Genomic DNA, 26,054 nt, shown 5'->3' with positions numbered 1-26,054 from the left:
ATATTACCTTTTGGAGTGTTGAATATTTTATGATTTCTCATCAATTTTATCTTCAGGAACATGGTAATCCACCAGACCCAGAGATGTTTGGAGCCATATTAGGAAGTGGTTCCCCATCAAGGTAGAAATGTAGAGGGGTGTCTGAAATATGTATTCAGAGTGACTGGAACCACTTTTCTGAGAAAGCCACCAACTGTATTCAAAGTGCTCTAAATTAGCTTTAAAATGTCCATTAGACCACCCCCAGATACTGTCAAATGGGATTTCCCCAAAACTTAAGCATGATAATAGCAATCGCTATGCCACATCCACTATTTCAAACTTCAATCCATAAGATAACATGTGCGAAATTGGTTGACCACAAAGAGGGAAAGTTGGATTTTAAGTGCTTTGAATAAAGTCGCTAGTTGTCTTGGAAAACTGTTTCCAGCCACCTTCAATAGTAACAATGGTTACTTGGTACAATTTAAATGTTAAGGAATTCATCAGTGGATACAGCACATCACTGCATTAAGCTTTCAAGTGTATTTCTTGTTTATTATTACAGATGAAAAAAGTAGAACTTGTAAAAGGTGTTAGGACCATTTGTTAGATAAGGTTTACTAAACATGAAACTGTGTAATGTTAGACTTTGTAAAGATGCATTCTCTAGCCAATATCTCAAGTATCAAGGGAGTTCACATCTCTAATCAATAGTTTTTTTGTACTGTCATGTGCTATAGGTACAACATCATTTCTTTACTAACTGCCAATGAAAAATTGACTGTTTGTTTTGGTTTTGCACAGATCATCTCTGGAATTCCTAGCCACCTATTTGCAGCTGTATTCTTTGCCAGAAAATTACCAACCTCCTTCACCACTAGGACTTCCTGATCCAAATCAAGGCACATATCACTTACGTCATCATCTTTTCAACTGGTTATTACCTGTTTATGAGGAAGGTGACAGTTATAGTGAGGTCTTGGCTTTATTGTCTGGTAAAACAGCTAGCAGGTAATCAGAATCATTTTGATTAATGAATGCGTCTTTTCAATATGTACCATTGTGGTGACTCCAATAAATATAATATATATCTCCAAAAGTAAATGTCCTTTGAGAAAAAAAAGGTCTTTTTTTAGAGCTATGGTCATTCCCTCAAATCAAAGCTAGGATGACTCTGCAAAAAGGGAAATTTATTTCAATCAATGATTCAGATGAAAATGTGGAGAAGGAAGAATTACCTAATGCATTTCCTATTATTAAGAACTAAGCTTCATGCCCAACTTGATAATATTAACCCTTTGACCCCTAAGAGTGACTAACATCTAATTTCTCATTACACTATTACCCACCAGTCACACATCAAGGTCATGAGAAAAAGGAAATGATCACCAAGCAAAGAAGCTCACGATAGTTCAACAAATTCTCCATAATGTTCTCCCAAGGAAATGTAAGGAGAACATTATGGAGAATATGCATATTTAGGGTATAAAGGGTTAACATAATTGTTATATCATGTTGTCAAATTCTACATTTTAAGAATTGTGTATGACAGAAATTCAACCAATTTGTGATCAATCAACCAAGGCATACTCTTTCCTGCTCTCTTCAATTTTCCTCTTCTTTTATTTTGGGCTGGTCTATCATTTCAATCTTGTATTTTTGCCTGTTTTGTTTAACAGACTTCCAGATATTCAGATGGCAGCTGGTGTTGTGGTATCCTTGACTCAAAAATTCTCCGCTGCTATAGAGATTACTAGGCTGGTACCATCTGTGTAAGTAAGAATTTGTAGATTTTCAATTATGTTAAACTTTCTTTTTGAAGGGAACTAAGGAAAAATTTTAGCCAGAGCTCTTGTGCAAGGAAGTGTCCAGTTGGCAATGACAGGTGTTTTTAACATTTGTCTGAACAAAAATTTTGTTTTTATGTAATCTTTCTCTTATAATGTGGTGTGTTTTACAAAATATGAAAATGATGTACCAGGCAACCAGTTACTGAAAAATTCTCAGTGTTGCACTAATGGATGGGGGGGGGGGGGGGGGGGGGGTTTATGTGTAAAGATGTGCCATAAAGTTGTACTTAAGTTCTCTGTTTGTGAGTATGTACAGCAGTGTGTAACCACTGCATATAGTCAGCAAGTATGCTTTAAAGTCATGTAAGACTAGTTTGTTGAATTTTTACTGTGATGAGAAGGTCCATTTTGGATATTCAACAAACAAAAGCACAGCTGTTACATGTTTGAATAATCTGTCAATGGTTTTGCAAGTTTTATCTTCAATAACACAAGCGATTAAGTATATAATACTTATGGAAATGTTCTTACCAGTTGAGGAGAGGTATCAAGACTAAATGGAACAGTGTTGTAACTTCCTGAAAACTCATGTTCATCATTGACTGAAGTTGAAACTGTGTTATTCAATGTTTCATTTCACTCAGGGATCAGTCACATAATTCATGCGGTCAAGATACAGAGGGAATGCTCAAACAGATGCAAGAGGTCTATCTGCAATCCACATTTGATGAGGTAATAATGAAATATCATTTCAGTTCATATGAGGTATTAGAAGGTATAAGGAATGTTTTCATTGCATCCTTGTTAGTTTGATTGCATCATCATCAATAATTGAGCTGTCAAAATCTGATTAATGCCGGCCCATGGTTAGCTGAGTTGCAGTAGCATAAAACAACTCAGCGTTTTGTGTGTCCCCAGGTAATGTAATACCAGTCCCTTGCAGGGTAAGCATCACCCTCCTCCCACCCCACCCCACTAGCATTTTATTAGGTTTACCTGACAATTTGGATGGATAGAAGAAGAAATGTCAGGGTGAACTCAATTCAAACCCAGGAAGCCTTTGGTTAATATGCAGCAAAGTTTATTTCGGGTTTCATATAAGTTTGACTTAATCTAAGTATTTACCTTTTTGAGACCTTAGCCCTCTACTATTTAATTTGCTTGCCCATCTTGCCCACTCACAAGGAAAAAACTTTTAGTGGAGCTCACTTGCATGCTAAGTAATGTTTTGGACAATGTCAGCAATGAAGTCACAAAGAGCGGCAGAAGAAAGTAAAAAACAGAAACAAGCTTCGTGAGGTTATTTTTCCACAAAAAACCTACTTTTTCTTCCAGCACTCGGAAACAAACAAGTGAAACTTAATTCTTATTAAAGCGACATCTTTTTGCTATATAATAAATCTCTTACTGTCCAAATTTATTTGGTCAAGATGTTTGAATAGTAACTCGTTATTTTTTTCTTTGTCTTAGTCCATTAAAAAAAAGGCCTTAGCCAATATCCAGCCATGTTGACCTCATGCTTGGTCAAAATGCATATTTATTTCATTCACCAAGTTAAAATATTATCTTAACAGCTTGATAGTGGGCCATAAAATTCCCAAGGGCCGTAGAAGTCATAGAAGGCCCTTGCAAATGGCTCCAAGTGGGTCATTGCCTTTCTGCATCTTTTTCACCTTAGTCAAGCTAAGGAAATTGTGATCATCCTTTTAATGTACATCTTTACAAACAGGCTGTAAACTTCCTTTCACTCAGACCCCTGCCCTTGCTTTCATTCATGTTTTTGTCTGTACATTTCTCAAAAGGGAAATCGATATTGGCAAAGTGGAGACATTGTAGAAAAGAAATTAGCAAGACAACCCAAGTACAAGAGAAAAGTCGATTCTCTCTGCACACTATTGTGCGATCGCCTCGCCAACACAGCTTCTTTCCTGAGTAAAACACTAGAATTTAAGGTATGAGAACATTGTTTTTCTTTCAGATGAACTGGACATTGAATAATGAATTATGAGGTTGTAACCTAATGGTGTAAAGTGTGAGCATTTGAATGTTGTTTTGAGACTCAGATGTTTTGCATGTTAAAGTTGGAAAGGTTTTTATTCACAATGTATCTATGGTTTGGTCTTAAAATGTTAAAAAGTTTGTCAAAGTCATTTGAGAATTTTTGAATTTGTCTATATATGACTAAAGTCTTCAGGGGGTATGTACAAAGACCGGTTGGTGTCATTTGGTGGAAGAGTCGAAGTAGTCATCAGGTTCTGCAGTTTTGTATCCCAAGTGATGGTTTTTTCGTTGAAGAGCAAGTCCTTGAGCCAAGATGAAGTTAGAAGTCTGCCTGTGATGAGAGAATTTGGGGTAAATATAAGAATATTTTTTTGCTGTGGAGAGCAATGGACAGCATTTTCTATTGCAAGTCATTTGGTATCTTTACTGATTATTTAGCCAGAACATTAAATACCTGTTAGATATGAGATGATAAAAGGGGCTAGTTTCTAAAGAAATTGTGGTGCTCCGTCGGTGGGAGAGTGTAACAGGGTAATTTCGAATTATCAACTGAGTTGATAACGTAAATTGGCAACCCTAAAGAGTTTAAACGCTCACGTTTCGAACGTTAGCCCCTCGTTAGAGCGATAGACGAAGGGCGAACGTTGGAAATGTCGATAGATGATAGTTAGCCAACAAGGTGCACAACGTCGGTTTTCAAAAGAATATTTCATATTCAACAAACAAGAGTGAAAGGAAAAACGGCCAAATATCATCAATAAAACAACCTAGTGGCAAGTGGGTTCGTGCACAAAATGGGAAAAAGGCCTACAAATTTTGGTAACAAGGGCTATAATGATTAGCTATTCGTGAATTCTTCCCCTTCCCACTCCTGTACCAAATTAAACGAACCATTTAATGTGACTGAGGGTGCATTTTTGTAATATCCAGCACCTAAAAGAGAAGTGGCGTGCCGAAACCTATTGTGTCAGTTAAGGTTAAAACTTGATGTTCCATAAACTTTTCAAACATTGCTGCCCAAGGTTACAATAGACTTTGCGGTCACAGAAAGATGACAGTCAAATTTTTCTATTCCTTCAGTCGTAACCATACCATACCCATAAGACTGTGGTATGAAAATTAATTTTACAAACTTTGTTATTGTAATTTTACAGAATTTGTTGAGGAAGGTTGCCCACGGTGTCAGGGCAATTTTAGGATTCAATGAGGTGGATTTGTTAGCTAGAATGGAAGTCTGCGAGGGTGTAGTCTCTGAAGTAGAAAAGATGTTCACCACTTTACAGGTAACTAAACGTAATATATCTTTATTCCTTTACAACTTCTTTCCAGGGATTAATGTTGCGATCTCTGTCATTCAGTAGTCCATTTACGCCAAAATTGCGATCAGGGCCACATAGTGTACATTGATTTATTCGTATACGTGCCAATGCCTTGTAAATGTGCGTCTCTTTGTGCTTGCAGGCAGATGATAACTCCCCCGAAAAATTTGTTGGAATCGTATTACGAGAGAAGACGCCTGAATCGCTTCTAAGGGAACTACTAGCTATTTATAATGGAGAGGTAAAGAGTTGAACTTTTTTTTATGAGAGAATTGCAGTAAATATAAAGCGTTGGTTACAGCTAGGTGAACTTGACGACTGTTCAGAACGATAGAAAGAAGGCATTGAAGGAATAGACAAGGATATATCCACTGCTAACAATTGTTTGTTAGTTGAATCATAAGTTATTGAAAGAATAAAGGGGTAAGTTTCTAAAGAAACTTTGGTGCTGCGTCGGTAGGGGAATATAACAAGATAATCTTGGTTTTATCAACTGAGTTGATCATGTAAATTGGCCACTGTAAAGAGTTTGAAAGCTGACGTTTCGAGTTGATAAAACCAAAATTATATGGAAAGAATAGATCGATGGCCAACCTATTGAGGCGATACTATTCAGTTCTGTTTTGAAGTCACCGTGATGTCACCAACTTTTTTTGGATCTTTCTTAATTTTCATTACTTTGCAATCTAAGGGCCTGATTTCATGGGCCGGCTGGCTCGGTTTTTCCGAGATCTCGGCACTTTTGTTTGTCCCATTATTTTTTCTTGGTTTGCCGCAACAAAAATCAACTTCGTGATTACATGACAACCGAGCCAGCCCGGTTAGCTGGGATCCTAGCATCGGTATTGAAAAAGAATTATCCAGTGGATAGCGTTAACCGCCCCTCGGACAACGGGCCAGAAGTATTGCAATTTACCTTCTCTCGATTTCAAAACATCATCCAATAAGGAGATGGTGAAAATTATTAATTAGGGGGTGTTACTGTGATTAGTGATAAAATTTAACACTGTTAGAAGGGAGAATTAAGAATACTTTCTTAACCCTTTGACTCTCAAGATCTAATCAGTAATTCTCCTTAATATCTGCCATACAATTTTTATGATGTTAGTTCAGAGAATTTGGTATTGGATCAACTAATAATCCCATAATTGATATTCTTCTCTATTCTCATCGCCTGCCTGCTTGATATTGTATTGATATTGTAGGGAGAAATTCTGTCTTGGTCACTTTTGGGAGTGAAAGAGTTAATTGATACGTCCAAGGTTAACTGATACTTTTTTACCACCTATTTCCCTAGTGGGGATATTCTGTGCTGGATAATTGTTCTCGACTGGATGTCACAGCGAAGAGTTTCGTTAACCAAAGCCTAAGTGTGACTTCACTTGAAGAGGTAGATGGTCTTGATGATTTTGAGTCTGAAGTTTCTTCCAGTGAAGAGAACAAAGCAACACAGAAAACTCATAGTCAGCCGCAGAAGAAAAGTGTCAAATCTGGTTAGTTTTCAGTCATCTTTCTGGTCACTAAGCTTTCCTTATCATTTCTGTAGTGTTCTGGTTCTGTATATTAATCATGATGTCACCCTTGAAACATTTTCACAGTGCATTCAACGTTGCGAAACTGTTGTGCAAAGTTGTTGTGTTGCTGGTCCCTGCATGGGTTTGACGTGTTGGCCGAATGCTCTGCTGACACTCTCATGAAAGATGTTAAAGAAAAGGTTGTGGAATTCTTGGGTTCAGAGGTAAAAGTCTCAATTTTCTTAAAAACTTAGATCACCTTGTTACGATTTTTTTACCTCTAAATTTTATTCTCACCTGATTTGATTCTTCCTCTCAAATTAGGACTTAAATGTATCAGATGAAGGAGACCTTAAGCTGGTAAGTGTACGGGTGTACCACAGTTAAACCTGCATGACGTAGCTCTCCTCACTACAAGTTGAAAATTCGTATAAATGTGAATATCTGAGCAACAACGTTCCCACTCCTCTCCTAAACCAACGTTAATACTAACTTGTTATCACTTGATTTTTGTTGGGTTAGGGTAGGGAACATTGTTCCGAAATTTTCATGAAGGTTTCGAAACATCCTGCGCTACGCGTAGCTGACAACAATTTACTTGTGAATAGGATTTGTACAGGTCTTGAATAACCTGGGTAGTCGTGAGATTTTACAGTTTAAGGTGAAATTTGGAGCCCTGGAAAATCAGTCTGAGTCCTTGGAAAGTCTTGGAAAAGTCCTTGAAATTTGTTTCTGAAATAGGGTAAGAACCCCGGTGAACGAATTTACCCACCTGTCTTCTTTGTGCTTACCTATTACTTCTGAACGTTGCTTTGTTTTGTACAGTTTTTCAATGTAGCTTTTGCCTTGGCATCCAGCAGCAGTCTCTTACCGGGTCCACATGTGAAAGTTCTCTTGGAAGTATTCAGGTATTTGTTCCGAAGTTCAGGTATGGTGGACGAAAATTGATTTGTGGCCATGACTAGAATTTGAAGACGAATGATATACGTTTCTATGTCGATCACTCACAGTCAAATGTGTTTAGATAATTTTTCATTTGTGGAAGGCGGCTTCCATTATTTAAAACAGACGACTGTGAATGGGATCTAGCTATTTTAATCTAAGTCAAGCGCATGTACTCAGTAGAGAGCACGATGCTTTAATTTGATGCAAGTTAGTCATTTAAGTGAGAGGTGGTGTTCGTTAGGATGTGGCTTTTTTGTTATAAACTTGATTTATTATTATACTCTTTTTTATTTCATACATGCTGAGATTTACACTGTGAGGTAATATCGTTTGTGTCTCTGATTGGACGAACGATGTATTTTCACAGTCGTTTGCCTACAATCTTAAAAATTTCTCGGTCAGAAAGAAAACATCTCAGTACATATGAAATAAAAACATCACACCATGGAAAGTGCTTGGACAATTTTTATTCGCTTGTTATGATGCATCAAAAAACTCACTCGTTCGCTGCGCTCATTCGTTCGTTCTTTTGATGCATCGCAACTCATGAATAACAACGTTCGTGCGCACTTTCCATGGAATAATCTCCATATCTCAAATTTCAGAAAAGCTATGTCCAAGTATGGAAAGGACCAGAATGTGTGCAGTCAGGGACTTAATCTGTTGAGGCAGCTTACTCGCCATCTAAGTAATGGAGAAATCTGTGACACAAGTTTACAGGATTCCAGGGGGATTTCAAAACACATTTTAAATGCGTTTTGGTAAGATGAGAAAAGATTCTGTTTGTATGTCAATGCAGTTTGCATACATTTCCTTGTTCCAAAGGAAAAAAAAAATTTACTTTATTTTTCCACGGGAAAAAGGTAGTAAAGAATTAAAGTTATGCACCTTGTTTTCATCTTTTTAATTGTTCTGTAGGAACCTGAAGAATACGCAGTATTCACCGTTTGTGAGGTTTCAGCTTGCCAAGTGCATGGAAGCTTTTCTAAAGGTACTTTATTGAAATATTTTGCTTAAACAGTTGTATCTAACACATCTTCAAATTAAATGTTTTGGAAAAGTTAATCGTGACCACAATCGACCAATAATGATGAAACGAGGTGGATGGAAACCAACATTTTCAGTGTATCGATAAACATGTTTATTTCCTAAAAGTTGCATTGAGATGATTTGAGCCACAAAGACAGGTGTGATAGTACTACAGAGTGCGCGACATCACATAAACCGTACAATTGAAACGCAACTCGATCCTTTTGATTACCCATTGACACGTGCCAGTGTGTTACGAGTCCCTTAAAAATTGTACCCGTGAGACAAAATTTGCTTACAGTGCTTCCTGTGGGCCATCAGTACTCGTAATCACAAGTCTTGTAAGGTAGTGTTCGCTTTGCTACAGACAGTGTTAAAGCAAATGGTTCACCAGGTAGAAGTGTAAATTAGATGGACCTCTATTCCCCTAGTTAACAAACTTTGTTTATGAAAGAAATAAAAGATCATCACTGGTGTTCCGATTTTTTTTGTTACGATGGGAGCAACCAAAAATTCATGGCCCGGTGTCCCTGTAGAGTTTGTGATTAAATTCCAAGCTTTCTTTAACAGGTAGATCCTGAAGAAAGTTGGTGTGGTTTAAAGCAAGGTAAGCGATGGTGGTATCATTTGGAAGAACGAGCTCAACAGATTGTCATGAGGATTTTCTTTTAAGCTTAAATTTTTGTTACTTCCCTTTTACAGCTGGACAGGATTCATCATCTCTCTCGCTGTGCGAGGAATTCCCAAAGCTACTTGGTGACTCTAGCCATGCGCTGAGAATGCACATGGCGTCTGCGATCAGTGTGTTGTTTGTGAGACACGTTTCAGGAAATAGTGCTGTGCCTGCTCCTCGTGATCACCAGTACAAATGTTTTGATCATATTTCGCGGATACTGGTACGGTCACTAACTGAAACAGTGGTGGTAAGTGAGTGGCGATAGGCTGTGTGACTCTGTGACTGAATTTTAAGTACTCCGGCAAATGTTTGTCTTGACAGATAATGGACAAATAAGAGAAGATTTTACCGTTCCTATTCTGGCTTTTCGAAGGGTGGATACCCGTATTCACTGGGTTAAACCTTATCCGGTTGACAATGCAGTACGTTATGTTCACATCTATTTGCTGGCTAGCGCTTTATCCAATTGGCAGTGTTACCCACCCTTTGAAGAACAACTTGCGCACAAGTCCAGCACTCTTCTATCATGTTTATCTTTTGCACGCAAGAGCAAACGATCCATCATGCTAGCCGTGTTTTGTTGGACCCAAAAAGCTCTCCATGACTGCTTAACTTTTGCTTCAACCTCAATCCAGGCCTTCCGAACTCTTTAGTGCTTTGTTGGGTCACCTAACCCGATACACTGAAAAATTAATAGTAGCCTCAGGGATTTTCTTTTGAATTCAATTTAGCCATCGCTCAGTAATGATGAGAGTGAAGATGAAGGAGTCAACAGGTCAAGCTCTATGTTGGCTTGCATAAGGCATATTGCTCTTGTAAGCCCGATCTGTGAGAAAAGAGCAGTTGCACTTCTCTTCCAAGCAGTTAAGGAACAGTATTTGGACGAGGATTTAGTAAAAAAGGTAGGACTATAATTAAAACGAGAGATGTAAGCTGGATGGCTGTGTTCACTGATTGGCTTGACAACAGTCTAAATGAGCTTGTATTCCATTCATACGGAATGGAACCTTATGTCACTGCAACCTTTTGATCATTCCTTTTGTTTGCGTATAACTGATGAGCCTCTTCCTTCAGTCACTCCCAACAGGAGCTGTTTCATTCTACTGACATACCAGGTCGTTACTCCGTTAGCGCTGGAACATGTACGAGGTTTTCTCCTTAACCCCTCCCCTAAATAAATTCCCTGTAAGGCTATGGACAGGCATTAGAGCACATTTTGTCTTGGATTCTGTTGCGTTGGCCTTTCTTGTTGTGTATCTTTGTGGTGAGACAAACACCAACTCTGATAGCCTACGTTGCTGGCGGTCTGCAGTTTTGGGGGCGGAGAGGAAAACCTCAGACCGCCAGCAACGCAGTCTATAACTCTGATTACCGAATGATTCGTCGTAAGAATTGATAGCGTTAGCTATACGGGCGCCTTGTCCCATTTACCCGCTGACTAAGTGTTTAGAAAACTTGTAGCCTGTTTGCAGAATGAAATTGTTGTCGTTTTGGAGGTCAAAAGATTATGTATTCTTATGTTTAAAACGTCCTTTTGACAGACTTATTGCATTTACTGTTTTATGTCGACCAGGTCCTTACTCAGTTAGCGCTAGAGTTGGGTTACTCTACAAGAGCTGCCTACTTAGAGAGTCATCTGAAATTCATCATAGATAAATGGCTAAATAATGGCTTCAAGATCACTGATTTCCCTTGCCAGATGATGGACTACGCGACAATTGCAGATTTTTTCCAGTACGTCCTATTAACTTCTCAGTCATTGCAACTCAGAGGGGTTTTCACTACTTTCACCGACACGTGAATGAATTATTGTTTTGGTATATACCACACAGAAGTAAAAGAAAATGGTTTAATTCCGTCAATGTACCAAAAAAAGGTCGGAAATTAAATTGTTGACACGTGATTTGTCTCTTCGGCTGCTCGAAGGTGAATGGTACTTGTTAATCACCTCTAACCCAGCCAATCAGCGCGCAGGAAAAGTATGATTTATCTGTGTGGTATATACTAATTACGGTGATCATGTGTAGGAAATCTTTTTCAATTGTATAAAATTTATTATCATTTCTAACCCAAGGTACCAGCATCCGGCCATTCTCGCTAATCTCATCTCGAGACCTGATACTGTTCATCAGTCCATTCCGCTGTTTGCAAATCAAGTCAACCCAAGCGGAGATTTTAGTGATTACATCACACAGAGCTTCTGCGACATTACCTCATTCCTGTTGCCATGGTTTGCTGCACAAAGCAGAACAGATCCATCTGACTTTAGGGACTCCAACGGAAAACAGGTTGCTCAGGCAACAAAAAGCCACGCTTTCCTCATCAGCATTCTTACTCAAGACGTGAGTACGGTTTATAGCTTTTATGAAATCTAATTTTTAGAATCAGTATTATTCTATGGACTCCTGATAGATTCGTGTTGAAAGTCAAATTGTTTTTGTCGTTTGTGCTGCTGTTGTTGTTGTTGTTGTTGTTTTTTTTGTTTTATGTTGAGCAAATATTAACGATGAAGATGATAGATCGACGATAACACAATAAATACAAACTGTCTTTCCAAGGGGTTTGACAAGATTTTGGCGAAGAAGTTTGACGAACAGATAGTGGGCCTTTTGTTGAGGATGTATGAGCCAACTTCAGAGGGCTCAGATATATCCCAGTTTTCAAGGTAAGTAATCAAAGTCAAATAAATTGGGTTATTTTCATGCTTTTTTATGGTTTTCTTTCACCACTGCCGTCCCTCACACTGGGTCATATGTGTAGTGACTGTTTTCATTTAATCAACCGTTACAATTTCCGAAAAACAACGAATACATTTAGGACAAACAGCTCCGGTAGAGACAATGTGTAAAGTATAAAATTCCTATGTTCTAGAAATTTCCCAGTTCTTTTTCATGGTAAGTGGTTATTGTGATCAATTCTGTAATTGGTGGATTTAGCTAAGTGGACTCCGTATAATTGGCTGATTCAACTGTCCGGCTACAGGTGTCCGATTACACTGTCCGATTACAACTTTTCAGAATGATTAGTGAAAAATAAAGTAGCAAATGCACCAATCACATTTGAGGAAATTGTAACAGGACTTTGTGTCGCCCAATTTGGTCTGTAATCATACTAGTGATTAACAAATCGGACCCCCGCTCCGCGGTCGTCCGATTTTGTTAATCATTCGTATGATTACAGACCGAATTGGACTCTACTCAGTCCTATTACCATTTTAAATTAAATAAGGTATGTCTTTTCCCTAAAAGATATATAAACATTACTGAACTTGTCGATAACAGGGACACTGACCCAGAACCTGATCCTCCTCACTTCACGTCACATGCCATCAAGGCCACGTTTGACTTTCTAACACGTTGTCACTCTGGAGGAAAGTCATTGGTGTCTGTGCTTTGTAACAGCAAGGTATGTGATAACCGTACTACCTGAGTTATTGTAAGTGCTTTGAAGTGTGCTGGTGTTGTTGACCGATTTCATGGTTTTGGGGAGGTATTGAATTAGTTTCTATGTAAGACTGACGCAAGGGGGATATGATTTAAATTCAATAGTTTTGCTTATTGAAGTTTACTATGGAATTGAGACGCAGTATTTTCTAAACCTCCACAGACAAGTTAATTTTGTTATGTTTTAACGTTAATATAAGAGTTGTTCTTTTTTCTTTTTTATTTTTTCAAGCGTGATATTATGTTCTCATTTTGGTCACAGTGTCATACTTTCCCGTAAGGAAGATTACTTCTAAATTGACTTTGAATAGCTACAATATTATTCTTTCAACAGGATAGTATCCAAAAGATTCTCTTGTCTCTTACCTCTCGGATTGCTGGAACTCACATTATCCACGAAAAGAGAAGGGTTCTGTCCATGTACAGACTTTTTGTTCTCCTCCTTTTAAAAGATCTTCCTGAAGGTTTGGGAAACACCTGGGCATTCTTCATCCGTGACGTGATTTACTCCCTCCTACGAATTATCAGTGACGAAACACAAGTAAGAACACGTTCGAAACGACGAAAACTTTGTCTCGTGGTGGATGAAGACTTGTTTTCGCCATGCTGCAATCTGATGTACCATGTTTCCAAAGCTGCCGTAGATTGTTGTAGCCAGGTAAGACAAAGGGCCCAAAAAAGGTCTTTCAAATAGCCCAGCACTCTAGTTGCAACCGTTTTGGTCGCCATGGCGGGTAAAAAGTATTTTTGCGACTAAAATTTCGGCGAAAGTCACCAAATGGCGACGAACAAATTTGAAGGAAAAAATAAAAAAAAGCTATCTTTGTTCGGTCCAATTATCAAACTTGCAAACGCCGGTAACGCAACATGAAGTATCCTTCCATTGATATAACGATTTTTTTTTTCGGCGACCAAATTATTCTCTACGGCGACCATTTTACAGCTGAAGGTCGCCAAAAGGCAAATTTTTAAAAAGGGAACTTGGAGCCCTGAAGTCACTTTACTCATTAACGGTATCTACACCTCTAGCACATTTTTCTTTGAGTATCGAAAGTAATCTAGGATTTCTCTGTTTTATTTTTCTGCGCTCTCTTATTGGTCTAGAAAATTCGCACCATCTTCTTAATCATTCGGAGGCCATAAAGGGTCACGTCTCATAGCCTGATCTTCTCTTGTTTTGAGTTAAGAATGTTTCATTCGGCTCCTTAATAAAAGACTAATCGGGCTCAATTTAAGTGTCTTACCATTTTCAATACGTCCAACTAGCACAATAAATTCTCTTATTTGGTAGAAAACCTCGTTATTTTTCCTACTATTTTGTCTATTTATTCCTAATGACATTCCCTTCTTTGGAAAGGTATGAGAATTTCGAAGATTCGTCATTCCTTTAGTGATATAGCCAGTTTTTTTTGTTTACCTTACAAAGGAATTTAAAAGCCATCTTCATGTCATAACAAGCGCGCTGACTCCTTATGCCTTGGGCGATGATGAAAGAGCCGAAAAGGTATCTAATGGTTTCTATTTAAATAGATAATAGTCATTCATGGTAACTTTTAAAGATGTCGTGTCCGTAATTACAATTCAGCTCAATTTCCGGGCCTACTTCTGCTCAATTCTGTTTCTCTTTTAATCGCTGGTTCATATTTTCTAAGTATTCCTTATTCTGCTGGTCATTAAAGATCATTTCCCTCCTCTAGACATTATCTTATGTCGCCAGACATGAGATTACTGTTATTAGATATCATTAATGTCATTAGACATCTTTCCCCATTGATAGACGTCAACAACCTTCCCAAGACATCATTTATCGTCATAATATATCATTTAGGGTCACTGAACATCGTTTACTGTCACTAGAAAAAAGAATTGTTAAAAGATAAACCATACTTCCTGTTACTGCATGGACAACATTCACTGTCACTCCGAACATTGTTCCTTGAAAACATTCCTCTTTGGATTGAAGGGAAGTGTTATTAGGTATTCTATATTCGTTCTTTTATTTACAGGCCTTGGAATTACTTAATTTCTTGCTAGTGGACTCTAGTAAAAAGTTAGAAGATGCAATAGCCGATCTCGACCCATTTCCGGATACAGTAAAGTTTCAAAGAATCAACCAAAGCTATCAGCAAATACGAAAAAGCCGAACATCTTTGAGTGAGGTACGGAAGGATCATCGGGTTCTTATTATGATTATGGCATAACTGTTTCCGCTGAGAAAGGGCATTCCTTATCAGTATTTTAGTACGCGAGGACAATATATGATAGTTCCAACCTCTTTACAAATGTGTTGATGATCTAGCCATCTTTTATCTCAGTTCACCGGCTGATGAAGAAAGACCAGTAGCAGACCCTAAGGGAAGGTCAGGGGGATCCGGAACCCCTAACCCTCCCTCCTCATCATACCTGCAAATTTTGAAACGGCAGGATCGCATATCTCTTACAAACTGGCTGATTATTTTTTGATAATGACATTTGATTTGAAGAAGGCTGTGGTCACTCCTAAGAGTGAAAGTCTTAAGAGGCAATAGTAATCCGAGAAGGAACAAGGGTGATGGAGAATGAAACAGTGAAATGTTCTGCAACAAAATACAACCTGATAGTCGAGCTAAATTTGCACACTAATCCTTGTATGTTATCTTTGCATTTTTGACAGGAAATTGCCCACTTTTTGCTGGCTGACCCAAGCTCATCACCAGTGAGCAGACTGGAAGGACTCCGGCTACTAAGGAATTCAATCGTTAAAAACAAAAACCAACTTGTGGAGCTTATGAACAGGACAGAAGGTAACAGTGTTGTTACTCTAGTATTCCAAGTTCATTTGGAGGCTGCCGGCGTCAATTTGTCTGTGGTCGCCGTTGTTCAGAGGGTGGTCAATGCTTCTTACCCGAGGAGTAAGGTTACAGTTAACATTTTTTGAAGGGGGTTAGGGGTGAGCAGAAATGGTGCCGAGTTAAAAGCACTCCGCTCCCTCTGGATGTGGGCCTAGTTGTTATTGGTTGGAGTCCTTGTTCCAAGGTTTTTTATGCATTTTCTCTAAGGTATGAAATCCTGAAAAAAAATATTCTTTTTCGTATGAGTTCCACAATAAGTTATTTGCTTTGTCCAGATGCTTGTGGAGAGTCAACCGCTAGCCCTGTTGCTGACCTCGTTCGTGGGCTCATCAGTTTGGGCTCTGCACTGACAACCTGTGATGAAGATCAGGCTAAAGTTGTACTATGTGAAGTAGCAAATTGTTTGGGTGACATTGGAGCTGTGGAACTCTCTACTGTTTCGTTGGGGTCTAAAACTAGAACAGGTAATGCTGGCAGTTTTCATACAGTGCACTAATTGTAAAAAGATATACATTGGTGAAACAGGAAGACGGCTTGGTGACCGATTTCGAGAACACCTTCGCGACATAGAAAGGAATGGCGAGGACGCATCCAAAACAGTTGTCAGACATTTTAATCTCCCTTATAATTCTAAGAAGCACATGGCAGTCTGCGTCCTCTCCTTACAGCTAGACTTGAATAAAAATTTACCCTTTAAATAGGAACTCTTAGTCTCCACGGTATCAAGGAACGCTTTTCACTCAACTAATTTATTCTCGTCATCATCTTCCCACCAACAGCGTAGCTCAATTTTCCGCATATAAACACACACGACCCAGAATTCCTCCATTCGCTCTGACGAAGGGCTTACGCTCGAAACGTAAGCTTTGAAACTCTTTACGGCGGCCAATTAACAATATCAACTCAGTTGATAAAACCAAATATTATCTTGTTGCACTCCCCCACCGACTCAGCACCAAAGTTTTATCAGAAACTTACTCCTCGAATCCAGCTAAAGCTCGAACCCAGGCCTCTTGGTGCATAGTCCATTGTGCTAACCATTAACAAACCGCTTGTTATTAACTCTTTCTTTGGGCTGCACTTTGATTTATTCTCAAAATAAAGGGTCTGAAAATATGTGCATTTGAATGATGGTAATGTTTTTCCTTTCTTTCAGATTCATTTTCGTCTGTGGTTAACAAATGTGGAGATTCTGTGAATCAGAGAAATGCTGCTATAGTCATACTCTTAAACTCATACCTCATCGATAAAAAGTAAGTGAAACATAATATAAACTACAATTATTACTTACCAACAACACCAACAAAGACAGTTTGTTTTCAGTACTCTTCCTCGCCAAAATATGGTAGTACATACTTAAGCTGACAAATTAAATTTGAGTACTCTCTCTCTCCTAGTGGGGCCAGCTGTCTTCTTTCTACTTCAGGTTGAATGTTTTCGGTTTTTTTATGGAGTATGTTCAAGATCAGGCTAAAAGTACAATGATCCTTACGACCTACGGAAAATTTTCCCGTCTTGTTCGTCATATTGCACTTAGTTCTGATTAATTGATTCTCTTCAAATGTGAATGATTTTCTTTCTTACACTCTTTAACCTCAAACCAGAACGAATTAGAATGAAAAAAGGAAATAATTTCGAACTTACAAAATAATACCTACTTTGCATACCAACTCTCGTTCTTGGAACAGGTTGTACCCATTCGCCTCAGAATTCTAATGACCTTTTGTCATTAACCCTTTAAGTGAACAGCAGCTCACTATCGTAAATTATCTTGAAGGGTTGGCGTCGTCACAGCTGCCGCTTCGTGTTTAAAGAAAATCCTTTCCACATCCTCTGGTGCCGATCTCTTGAAGTCTTTCGAGGAGTCTAAGCAACAACAGCTTTTGTGGTACCTGGAGCCATTCAAACCATCTAAGAAAAAAAGAGCAAGTATTTTCTTATTTCTTTTTCTTTCTTTTTTTTTGTATATATATATACACAACTAAATCTTTTTTCCAGTAGTTGCTTTAATTGTTAATAGATGGCAGTTTTTTTAATATTGCTGTGCTCGCGTATCACGTTTTCAGCAGTTAATAAGAAATTCCATAGAATCTCTTGGTTAATGAAAAAAATGGGTAGCTTGTTTACGTTTAGTTTCAACGTGGAATCGAGTTGTACTTTCAGAGATTTAGAACCTCGAACGGATTACGTCAAGAATTTAAGTTTTTTGCCATCTGTCTTTTACTCGTTTGTATTACATTGCTAAGAAATAATAAAAGATGTTGAAGCGCGCAGTGAAGTTGGTTTTAAATTTGTATAATATTGCTTCTTGCAGTCTTCAGCCATGGACACAAGTTGTGAAATATCTAATAGCAGTCTTGAAGCTACAGAGTTATGGACACCCGGAAGTGAAGTCCGGGAGTACAGCCATGAACAGTGGCTGACAAGACTGGCCTGTACTTTGATCAAAAGTGGATTTGTCAAAGATGAAGTTCTTATTGTGTTATCCCCCATTTGCGACGTAAAGGTAATTTGGTTGGCATGTTCATTTTAGGCGTGTGGTCTGATAGTTATAATTTTGAATGGGCTCCCCTTAGGAGACATTTGGTTTGGTTTTCACACGGAGCCAAACTGCCCGTAGCGCGCGAAAATGCGATTAAAACAAAGTAAAATCAAGGTAATCCCTGATAACTTTTGAAATTCAAATAAGAGGACAATCAGGAAGCAACTGTTTCGTAAGGGAACAGACTTTACAAGTTTTGTGATCCACCAAAAAAACAAAGAGGCGAAAGCGCGTTGAAGTAAAACAACTTTCCCTTATGCATCGTAAAACTTTTAGATACAAAAGGGAATAAACCTTACAGCTTCAAACTTTTCGAGGACATTGGTCGCATTTAGCAAATGTATCCCGCCAGAGATATACACCTGTAATTTGATGATATCATGAACATTTTGGCAGGCTCTAGTTATTTCCACTGCTAATGGATCCTTTATTTACCTGCGCTTATTTATTGACAGGTAGAGTTTGCTGAACACGTTTTTCCCTACTTGATACACAACATACTGGAATGTGGAGATGATGCCATCAGGACGATGTTGTCGGAACAGTTCAGAAACTTCTTCACCTTTTGTAATGGAACAAGTGTTGTCCCAAGCAGACCCAACTCTCCTTTACCTCCGAATCAGCCATCCTCAAGCAAAAGCGAAGGTGAGATAAACGTTCTTGTTAGTGAATAGATTGTATTTCGAAATGAAAATCATGTAGTAAAGTTTTGTGGTGTTTATATTTCCGATGTGGATCGGAAAGTTTCAACAGCATATCAACCAATCATAACTGAGAATTGTTCATTTTGTGACACTTACTCAGTCTCCTTTATTACCTGAGGAAGACTCGAAGTATGTTGTCGAAACGTCGCGATCCCTATTGGAAGACACTACAACATGAGGCAAACGATTATATCCCACGACAAGAGTTTATATTGCAATGAATGACCGCAATATGACTGTTGTAATAAATCGCGTTGGTGCATTTTTTCTTTGTTTTTATTGTGATGCTTCTCCATCATCTTATTTCAACGAAACGTATCTCACGCACATCTTATACAAGTCTGCATAGCTTCCGTGAGATATATCAGTTTTGTTTCCATAACGTGAAGCAACGTGGAATATCGCTAATCCTTCTGGACAGGACAATGGTCAATCGCAAGTAACCTCCAGCAATTCATCATCTCTCTCTTTCATTGTCCTGGTACTTATTGGTACTCCTTGGAATACTTCTCTCTTCACTTCCTTTACAATTCTTCTCTGAAGTGTGAGAGATACGGGTTTGAATCCCGTCGAAGCTAATTTTTTTTTCCAGGCTTCTTTTCTGAAGTTTCTTGAGTTGCCGCTCTCCTGCGAGGGTCCTCTCTTCACTTGAATGTCATTTGTATGACAACCTAGATTTATTTACTTGAAAAAAAATTCCTTACACTTCTCTGTGTAGAGGAAAGTGAGGTGCCAGAGAACAGAACGCAATGGCCTCGGGCAGCGCTGAACCTGGATGTTTTGTTCCGGAGTCTAGTGCTCTAATCGTCAAGTTACCGCCAGTGTCTCACACAATCTCATTCAATTTATCCATAGCACTGTCCTTCCTACGTACACGAAATGCGACGCCCAGCTTCTACGTCCCTTCAGTGATTTCTAAGTCTTCATAAGCCCTTCGCTCCAATATGGAAAATAAGAACAAACCTTCTTGTTCCATCCTGTGCTTTGTGCTCAACACCTTCTTATCAGTACCCATCTGTTGAAGTTCGTGATCAGCTGACTTCAAAGTGGTTCGTTTTTTTTAACTATTGATTATCTGAATTTTGTACTTTATAGTTAAGAAAGAGAGTATTCGCACAATGCTGGCCGTTGTTACGTATCTTCGAACCCAGAACTTGCCGAAAAAGGGACGAGGCCAAAGCACTTTATGGGACAATAACTTCTGGCTGGACTTAGATTACTTGGAAGTTGCCTCAGCAGCTCAGAGGTGTTCTGCATATTTTACGGCCCTTCTTTACACTGAAATATGGGCTGATATTCAAAAGTAAGTAACCGATTTTAATGTACAAAATATAATGACATTACAAAATAGGTGTTTAAGTTACGATTGTGTTGTCGTTGTCACGCGATTAAATTTGACTTTCGCGTGAAAAAGTGATTGTGTTACATCGTAATATCCCTCAGTTAGTACGTGCGCTATAATTGGTCAATTAAGCGGTCGTATTTCACTGTACGGCCCGCTTAATTACAAAGTTTTTTTTAATTGGAATCTTCCTCTCTGTCTGATCCCAGAGAGCGTAACATAAGGATTTACGCCATTATGGTTCATAGGGAATTAGAACTAACAAAGAACTTGCTGGCACAAAGAGTCTTGTTAGCAAACTCTTTGACCATAATGCCGTCAAAAATTTCTTTGCTAACTACTGATGGATATATCAAATTGATTTGATTTGCAGATCAAAGCCCGACTCTTTGGTGTCTATTTCTTTACCAACCAACAGTCAAAATCTGGAGATGGAAACTTCTAAAAGTCAGAGCAGCGATGAAAGCATAAGCAACAGCTACCAGACCCTAATTCTTGAGGCTTATGCGGCTATTGATGAACCGGACAGCATGTATGGCGTTGGGGCTGGGAGACTAGCTGATATTGACTCCCGTGTCAGGACATACATGCATGAGCACGCCTGGGAAAAGGCCCTTGGTAGGAAGAACATGATACTTTAATGGTGTTGTGTGGTGTAAATGCTCAACGGCAAAAGCAAAAAATAAAAAAAGAACAATGAAAACTTTTAAAATTTAGGATAATTTTTTCCGAGATACTCAAATCCTGACTGTCGTTTTTACAGACCTGACTTTTAATCTAATCAGGAGTCTTTCAAATTGGGTTTTCGGTTAAACATTTCTGTATCTATTTTTTCCTCTGTTTCTTTTTTAAAGGTGCTTGCGACCTTCGAATGCAGAACATCCCCGACTTGTCACAAGCTGGGTTATTGCAAGTTAGTGCTAAAATGGCTTCATTGAATGTCATGTTTCTGCAGTTAACATTTATTTTCTCAGAAATTTGTAGCCATTATTTAATTATTTTTGTTTTCCATTTAACAGTCGATGAAGAACTTTGGTCTTGACCATGTTATGAGAATTTATTTGAAAGGTCTGTCAGTGGAAAATCCACAAACGACACCTGAGGTATGAATAATTTTTCGCACAGTTGACCTGTAACAGTTTGGGGGGTGATTATTAATGTACTCCAAATTGCCTTGAAGTTTCTTAGGGTATCAAAGGATGGCCATAGCAATTTTCGCTTGAGGATGTATGTGTTGCCTTTTTTTTAGTCTCTTCCTTTCTCCTTCTTCTTCCTCTTCGTTCCCATTCTCCCTCTACTCCTCCACCTCCATAAATCCTTTTTTTTAGTCTCTTCCTTTCTCCTTCTTCTTCCTCTTCGTTCCCATTCTCCCTCTACTCCTCGACCTCCATAAATCCTTTTTTTTAGTCTCTTCCTCTCTCCTTCTTCTTCCTCTTCGTTCCCATTCTCCCTCAACTCCTCGACCTCCATAAATCCTTTTTTTAGTCTCTTCCTTTCTCCTTCTTCTTCCTCTTCGTTCCCATTCTCCCTCTACTCCTCCACCTCCATAAATCCTTTTTTTTAGTCTCTTCCTTTCTCCTTCTTCTTCCTCTTCGTTCCCATTTTCCCTCTACTCCTCGACCTCCATAAATCCTTTTTTTTTAGTCTCTTCCTTTCTCCTTCTTCTTCCTCTTCGTTCCCATTCTCCCTCTACTCCTCGACCTCCATAAATCCTTTTTTTTAGTCTCTTCCTTTCTCCTTCTTCTTCCTCTTCGTTCCCATTTTCCCTCTACTCCTCGACCTCCATAAATCCTTTTTTTTAGTCTCTTCCTTTCTCCTTCTTCTTCCTCTTCGTTCCCATTCTCCCTCAACTCCTCCACCTCCATAAATCCTTTTTTTTAGTCTCTTCCTTTCTCCTTCTTCTTCCTCTTCGTTCCCATTCTCCCTCTACTCCTCGACCTCCATAAATCCTTTTCCTTCTGTTATTATTATATTTATGCTCACCACATCTTTCATTTCATCCTCTACAATTTATTAAGAGTATCATTTTTTTCTTGGATTTATGAGCACTTCTGTGGATTCACAAGCTTGTTCGTTCACCTGTGCTCTATTCTTCCCTTAGGTTACGGAGCTGCAGTTTGAGTCTGCTTGGCAGAACTGCTTATGGGATTTGGACACAAGCTCAAGGTATGTTATTTTTTAAATACTAGATCAAATGTCCTTTTCTTACCTGCCGTAAACTTTGCCAAAATATACACGAAGTGTGGACAGGGAAAGGAGGTAAGGGTGTTGGAGGAAATAAAATGGTTCCTCCTTTTACACTTCACTACAGACATCCCTGAACAAACCTTGATGTCATCTGTCCATTTTTCACCTGGTTTTCCTCTCCCTCTTTCCCTTTCAATTTTTCAATTCACGTCGGTGACTCAGCTGGTATTACTGCAACGAGTTGAGGAAAAAAATTTTTTGTTTCCTTAGTGTTGGCTCGGACACTCCTCAAGGATTTCATCAGTCCTTATACAGTTGCTTGTGTGCCTTACAAGATGAAGAATGGGAACTATTCCACTGCACCCTGGACAATACAAAGTAATTATTTATCAAGATAAATGTAGCACCTTACGTTAGCGAAATAGGCATGTTTATCATGCTGTTCTTTTTTTTGTTTCACTTTCATTTTACTACGATTTCCCAGAGTTACGCTTTCCCGAGCCTGTAACTGTATTGTCGCAATGCACAATGTCGCGCAGGAATAATTTAGGAAAGCCTGGTTTCTTTATATAACTTAGCTCACCATCAAGTTGTCTGTAACTCAGTTGCTGAGTATCGGAATGCAAAATCAGAAGGGCTGGGCTCTATAACCTCATTCGCAGGGGTTCTTTGAGATTCTACGTAACATTCCGCTGTTGGGGGAGCGTTGCGTGACATCCTAAAGAAAAAGATAACTTGGTTTTATCAACTGAGTTGATAGTGTAAATTGGCCACTATAAAGAGTTAAAAAGCTTAGGTTTCAAGCGCTAGCCTTTCGTCAGAGCGAAGGGCTAACGCATGCCGACGAAGGGCTAACGCTCGAAACGTTAGCTTTGAAACTCTTTACAGTGGGCAATTTACATTATCAACTTAGTTGATAAAACCAAAATTGTCTTTTTATACTCACCCATCGACGCAGCGTTACAGCTTCTTTAGAAACCTCGCCCCTTTATTCATCCTCAAGAATAGCTGCGCAAGGGACTAGAGGTCCTATTATTATATGGGAACTTTTTCCCATGAATAAAACTTTGATTTCGTTAGCTATAGTGGAGAAGGGTCTTTAAGCCAGTTATCAAGCCAAGGAAGGATCAAATCATTTCCATGTATTTCTAGGGTACGTCTCATGGATGATATCGCGCATGTCAGTCTAGAGAGCGTGCGCAGTGTGTACCCCTCACTGACACGGTTGCAGTGCATTGTCGAACTGGAGAATTTTGGAAACATGATGAACAGGTTTGTCAGATTTAGAGCCGGTTACCTTTGAGTTTCCTTAAAACACAAACCAAAGTGATCACAGCAACAAATTAGAATAAAGGTTGACATCATCATTAACCAGTGAGAACCCAAAGTAAAAACAGGCCGGCTGCTTGAAGCGCGGAAAAATGTGAATGACGAAGATTGCTTTTAGTTTTGCATCTTATTGTTTAACACATTTCAAGATTCAATTTCCGCAGTCCATGTCATTCCTGGCAACTGTGGCATTAATGTGGGACAAACCTGACACGACTTCGTTTAAACAGAAGTTGAAGTTTTCTCTTTTTGATTTCAGCACGGTAGACAACATGGTTGATATCTGGAATGAGCGATTTCCACTCCCGGACAATGATTTTGAGTTCTTAGAGCCTTTGCTTGCTCTCCGAACCACAATGCTCCATACTGTTGTCAAACTAAGATATGGCAAAAGAAATGATGCAGGCGGCCTGATGCGCCTGGGTCGGTCATACAAGGATCTCGCCACACACTTAGAAATGCAAGCAAGACTCGCTCGACGGTCCCACAATCCACAGGTACTATATAATACCTAGTGGAATTTTATGGAGCATTTTAGCGTAATTAGGCTGACTGGACGATCTTAGCTAAGCGGCAGACCCTGTGATATGAAAGTGGGCAAGGTTATTTGGGGTGTACACAGCCGACTAACATAATCTTCTTCATTCTCGTCGCTGCACTTTTTAGTTTTGATAATTAGGCTAAGTTAGAATAATTATAGTAGAATGACCATCCAATGAAACCTGTGTCCAGCGGAAAACCGGTGCACTCTCGCAAATACCGTTTCAGTACAGATTGAACAAATTGGGCAACAGCATTTAGTTTTTAAACACCAAATTGGTCAGAGTTGTGCCAAAAATCTCACAACTTACATTTTCCTTGTGTATCGCTGCAGGTGGCCGAGAAGGCTTTGTTCCGAATTCGACAGTTGCAAAGTGACATCACAGACTTACAAAGTCGACTTGGAGCGGAGGACCTTGGTGTTGCATGGTCATGGAAAATGGAAGAAGCGAAATTACGTTGGGCGAGAGGAGAACAAGACACAGCTATGTATCTGTTGAAATCTCTTACGAGGCACCTAGAAAAGGTACGAATTCTAATCAGGACTGTTGTGTAAGAGTTCAGTGGACGATTTAAAATACAATTTAATTTAACTAAGGAAACCTAACGTTTATGCCCTGTTAGGTTCAATTTTTTAAACACACGGAAAATTGGATGTCGTCTGTACTTCCGGTACTTTTTCAAAATATTTGATATGAGCAAGACAAAGTATGGTGGGCTTGAGATTCAAGAACGGTTTCTTTTTTGTAATTTATTCTTGGACAAAGGTTTCAGCTGTATTGACGGTGAAAGTACATTCCAAGCTTAATTTATTGTATAAGGAATATGAAAACACGGATGTTGAGCCCTTTTCGCTGCCATTTTTAAATAGGACAAGGATAGTAGTCGCTTGTTTACACACCAAAAATGATTCGAAGAATCTGTTTTTGTCCTCTTCTCACATTTTAGGCAAAAGACCAGAGCTTGGAGGCATGCAGTCTGTATCCACAAACACTTGGACTCTATGGTACCTGGCTGGCGGAGTCAAAATCCGAGAATCCAAGCACCATCATAGAAAATTACTTAGAAAAGGTCAGTGGTGTTCATTAGAATGAGAGCGTTTTGATCTAGGAGTAGAGAACGTTCCGCCATAATTGGTCTCCTTGATTGGTTGAAAATCGAACTTTGTAAACTTTTCTTATGCCTGTTCTTGAAGCCTCCTGAGAGATGTGAGGTAAAATTCCATGTCGCGCATAAGAGGCCGTGGCGGATAACAGTTGCAGCCATACCACTTTACCTTTACAGTGGTTCTCACAACCCAGAAGAGTATGAATGGATCCGGTGAATTGTTAAGCAAACCTGGCGAATGCGAACATGAGGAACCCCCTTCCCCGCCGATGTAATTTTTACGAAAGCCGTCACCACAATTTTTTGGTAATGATGTTCTTGACCCTCGTATCTTCCCTCTTCAGGCCGCTAGTCTTATGGAATGTACGATAGGGGGAAATCAAGCTTCTCGGATCGAGGTTTGTGTCAAATTATCTTCTTTACGATGGATATTAGCTCGTTAACCGCTAAGAATGACTAGCACCTAATTTCTCCTTCAATATCACCTCTGAATGACACATTTTAAAAGTTCTCGAGAATAAAGGATGTGATCACCAACCAAAGAAGCTCTTGATTGTTAAACAAATTCTCCTTGTCAGCACCTTAGGAAATTAATAGAAAACAGTATGGAGAATATGCATGTTTATCTTAGGTCTATTAAGGTTTGTTATTTAAACTTTGTCTTGACGACCATGAGGCGTTTGTACATGACAAAGAAAAGCGGAACAATTTTGAAGTTCGTCAGGTCTTCGCGAGTTTACGTCTAGTCTGAGACCGAATTAGAACTGACGGGA

The 26,054-nt window shown here is 39.0% G+C and overlaps 1 protein-coding gene across 1 annotated transcript in view; it reads left to right on the top strand.

The window, feature by feature from the left end:
- LOC149041674 (serine-protein kinase ATM-like) overlaps positions 1–26,054 on the top strand; it is a 42,483-nt gene that overhangs the window by 7,303 nt on the left and 9,126 nt on the right. The window contains exons 14-54 of the mRNA XM_089213859.1: positions 57–121; positions 787–993; positions 1,662–1,754; positions 2,417–2,504; positions 3,575–3,724; positions 3,960–4,124; positions 4,928–5,056; positions 5,235–5,333; positions 6,390–6,585; positions 6,691–6,830; positions 6,931–6,966; positions 7,432–7,514; positions 8,157–8,312; positions 8,470–8,542; positions 9,151–9,187; positions 9,283–9,503; positions 9,988–10,158; positions 10,830–10,990; positions 11,331–11,598; positions 11,815–11,921; positions 12,538–12,661; positions 13,034–13,357; positions 14,126–14,203; positions 14,706–14,858; positions 15,353–15,482; positions 15,806–15,994; positions 16,687–16,783; positions 17,308–17,455; positions 17,845–18,036; positions 18,528–18,717; positions 19,872–20,079; positions 20,492–20,736; positions 20,973–21,031; positions 21,138–21,221; positions 22,220–22,284; positions 22,576–22,683; positions 23,458–23,577; positions 23,894–24,131; positions 24,509–24,700; positions 25,123–25,245; positions 25,626–25,679. Coding sequence (XP_089069985.1) covers positions 57–121; positions 787–993; positions 1,662–1,754; positions 2,417–2,504; positions 3,575–3,724; positions 3,960–4,124; positions 4,928–5,056; positions 5,235–5,333; positions 6,390–6,585; positions 6,691–6,830; positions 6,931–6,966; positions 7,432–7,514; positions 8,157–8,312; positions 8,470–8,542; positions 9,151–9,187; positions 9,283–9,503; positions 9,988–10,158; positions 10,830–10,990; positions 11,331–11,598; positions 11,815–11,921; positions 12,538–12,661; positions 13,034–13,357; positions 14,126–14,203; positions 14,706–14,858; positions 15,353–15,482; positions 15,806–15,994; positions 16,687–16,783; positions 17,308–17,455; positions 17,845–18,036; positions 18,528–18,717; positions 19,872–20,079; positions 20,492–20,736; positions 20,973–21,031; positions 21,138–21,221; positions 22,220–22,284; positions 22,576–22,683; positions 23,458–23,577; positions 23,894–24,131; positions 24,509–24,700; positions 25,123–25,245; positions 25,626–25,679 — 5,766 coding nt within the window. The remainder of the gene's footprint in view (positions 1–56; positions 122–786; positions 994–1,661; positions 1,755–2,416; positions 2,505–3,574; positions 3,725–3,959; positions 4,125–4,927; positions 5,057–5,234; positions 5,334–6,389; positions 6,586–6,690; positions 6,831–6,930; positions 6,967–7,431; positions 7,515–8,156; positions 8,313–8,469; positions 8,543–9,150; positions 9,188–9,282; positions 9,504–9,987; positions 10,159–10,829; positions 10,991–11,330; positions 11,599–11,814; positions 11,922–12,537; positions 12,662–13,033; positions 13,358–14,125; positions 14,204–14,705; positions 14,859–15,352; positions 15,483–15,805; positions 15,995–16,686; positions 16,784–17,307; positions 17,456–17,844; positions 18,037–18,527; positions 18,718–19,871; positions 20,080–20,491; positions 20,737–20,972; positions 21,032–21,137; positions 21,222–22,219; positions 22,285–22,575; positions 22,684–23,457; positions 23,578–23,893; positions 24,132–24,508; positions 24,701–25,122; positions 25,246–25,625; positions 25,680–26,054) is intronic.

This window comes from Pocillopora damicornis, chromosome 8 (genome assembly GCF_964200805.1).
Source record: "Pocillopora damicornis chromosome 8, jaPocDami1.2, whole genome shotgun sequence".
Taxonomy (NCBI): Eukaryota; Metazoa; Cnidaria; class Anthozoa; order Scleractinia; family Pocilloporidae; genus Pocillopora; species Pocillopora damicornis.
This window is presented reverse-complemented; position numbering and strand designations above follow the sequence as displayed.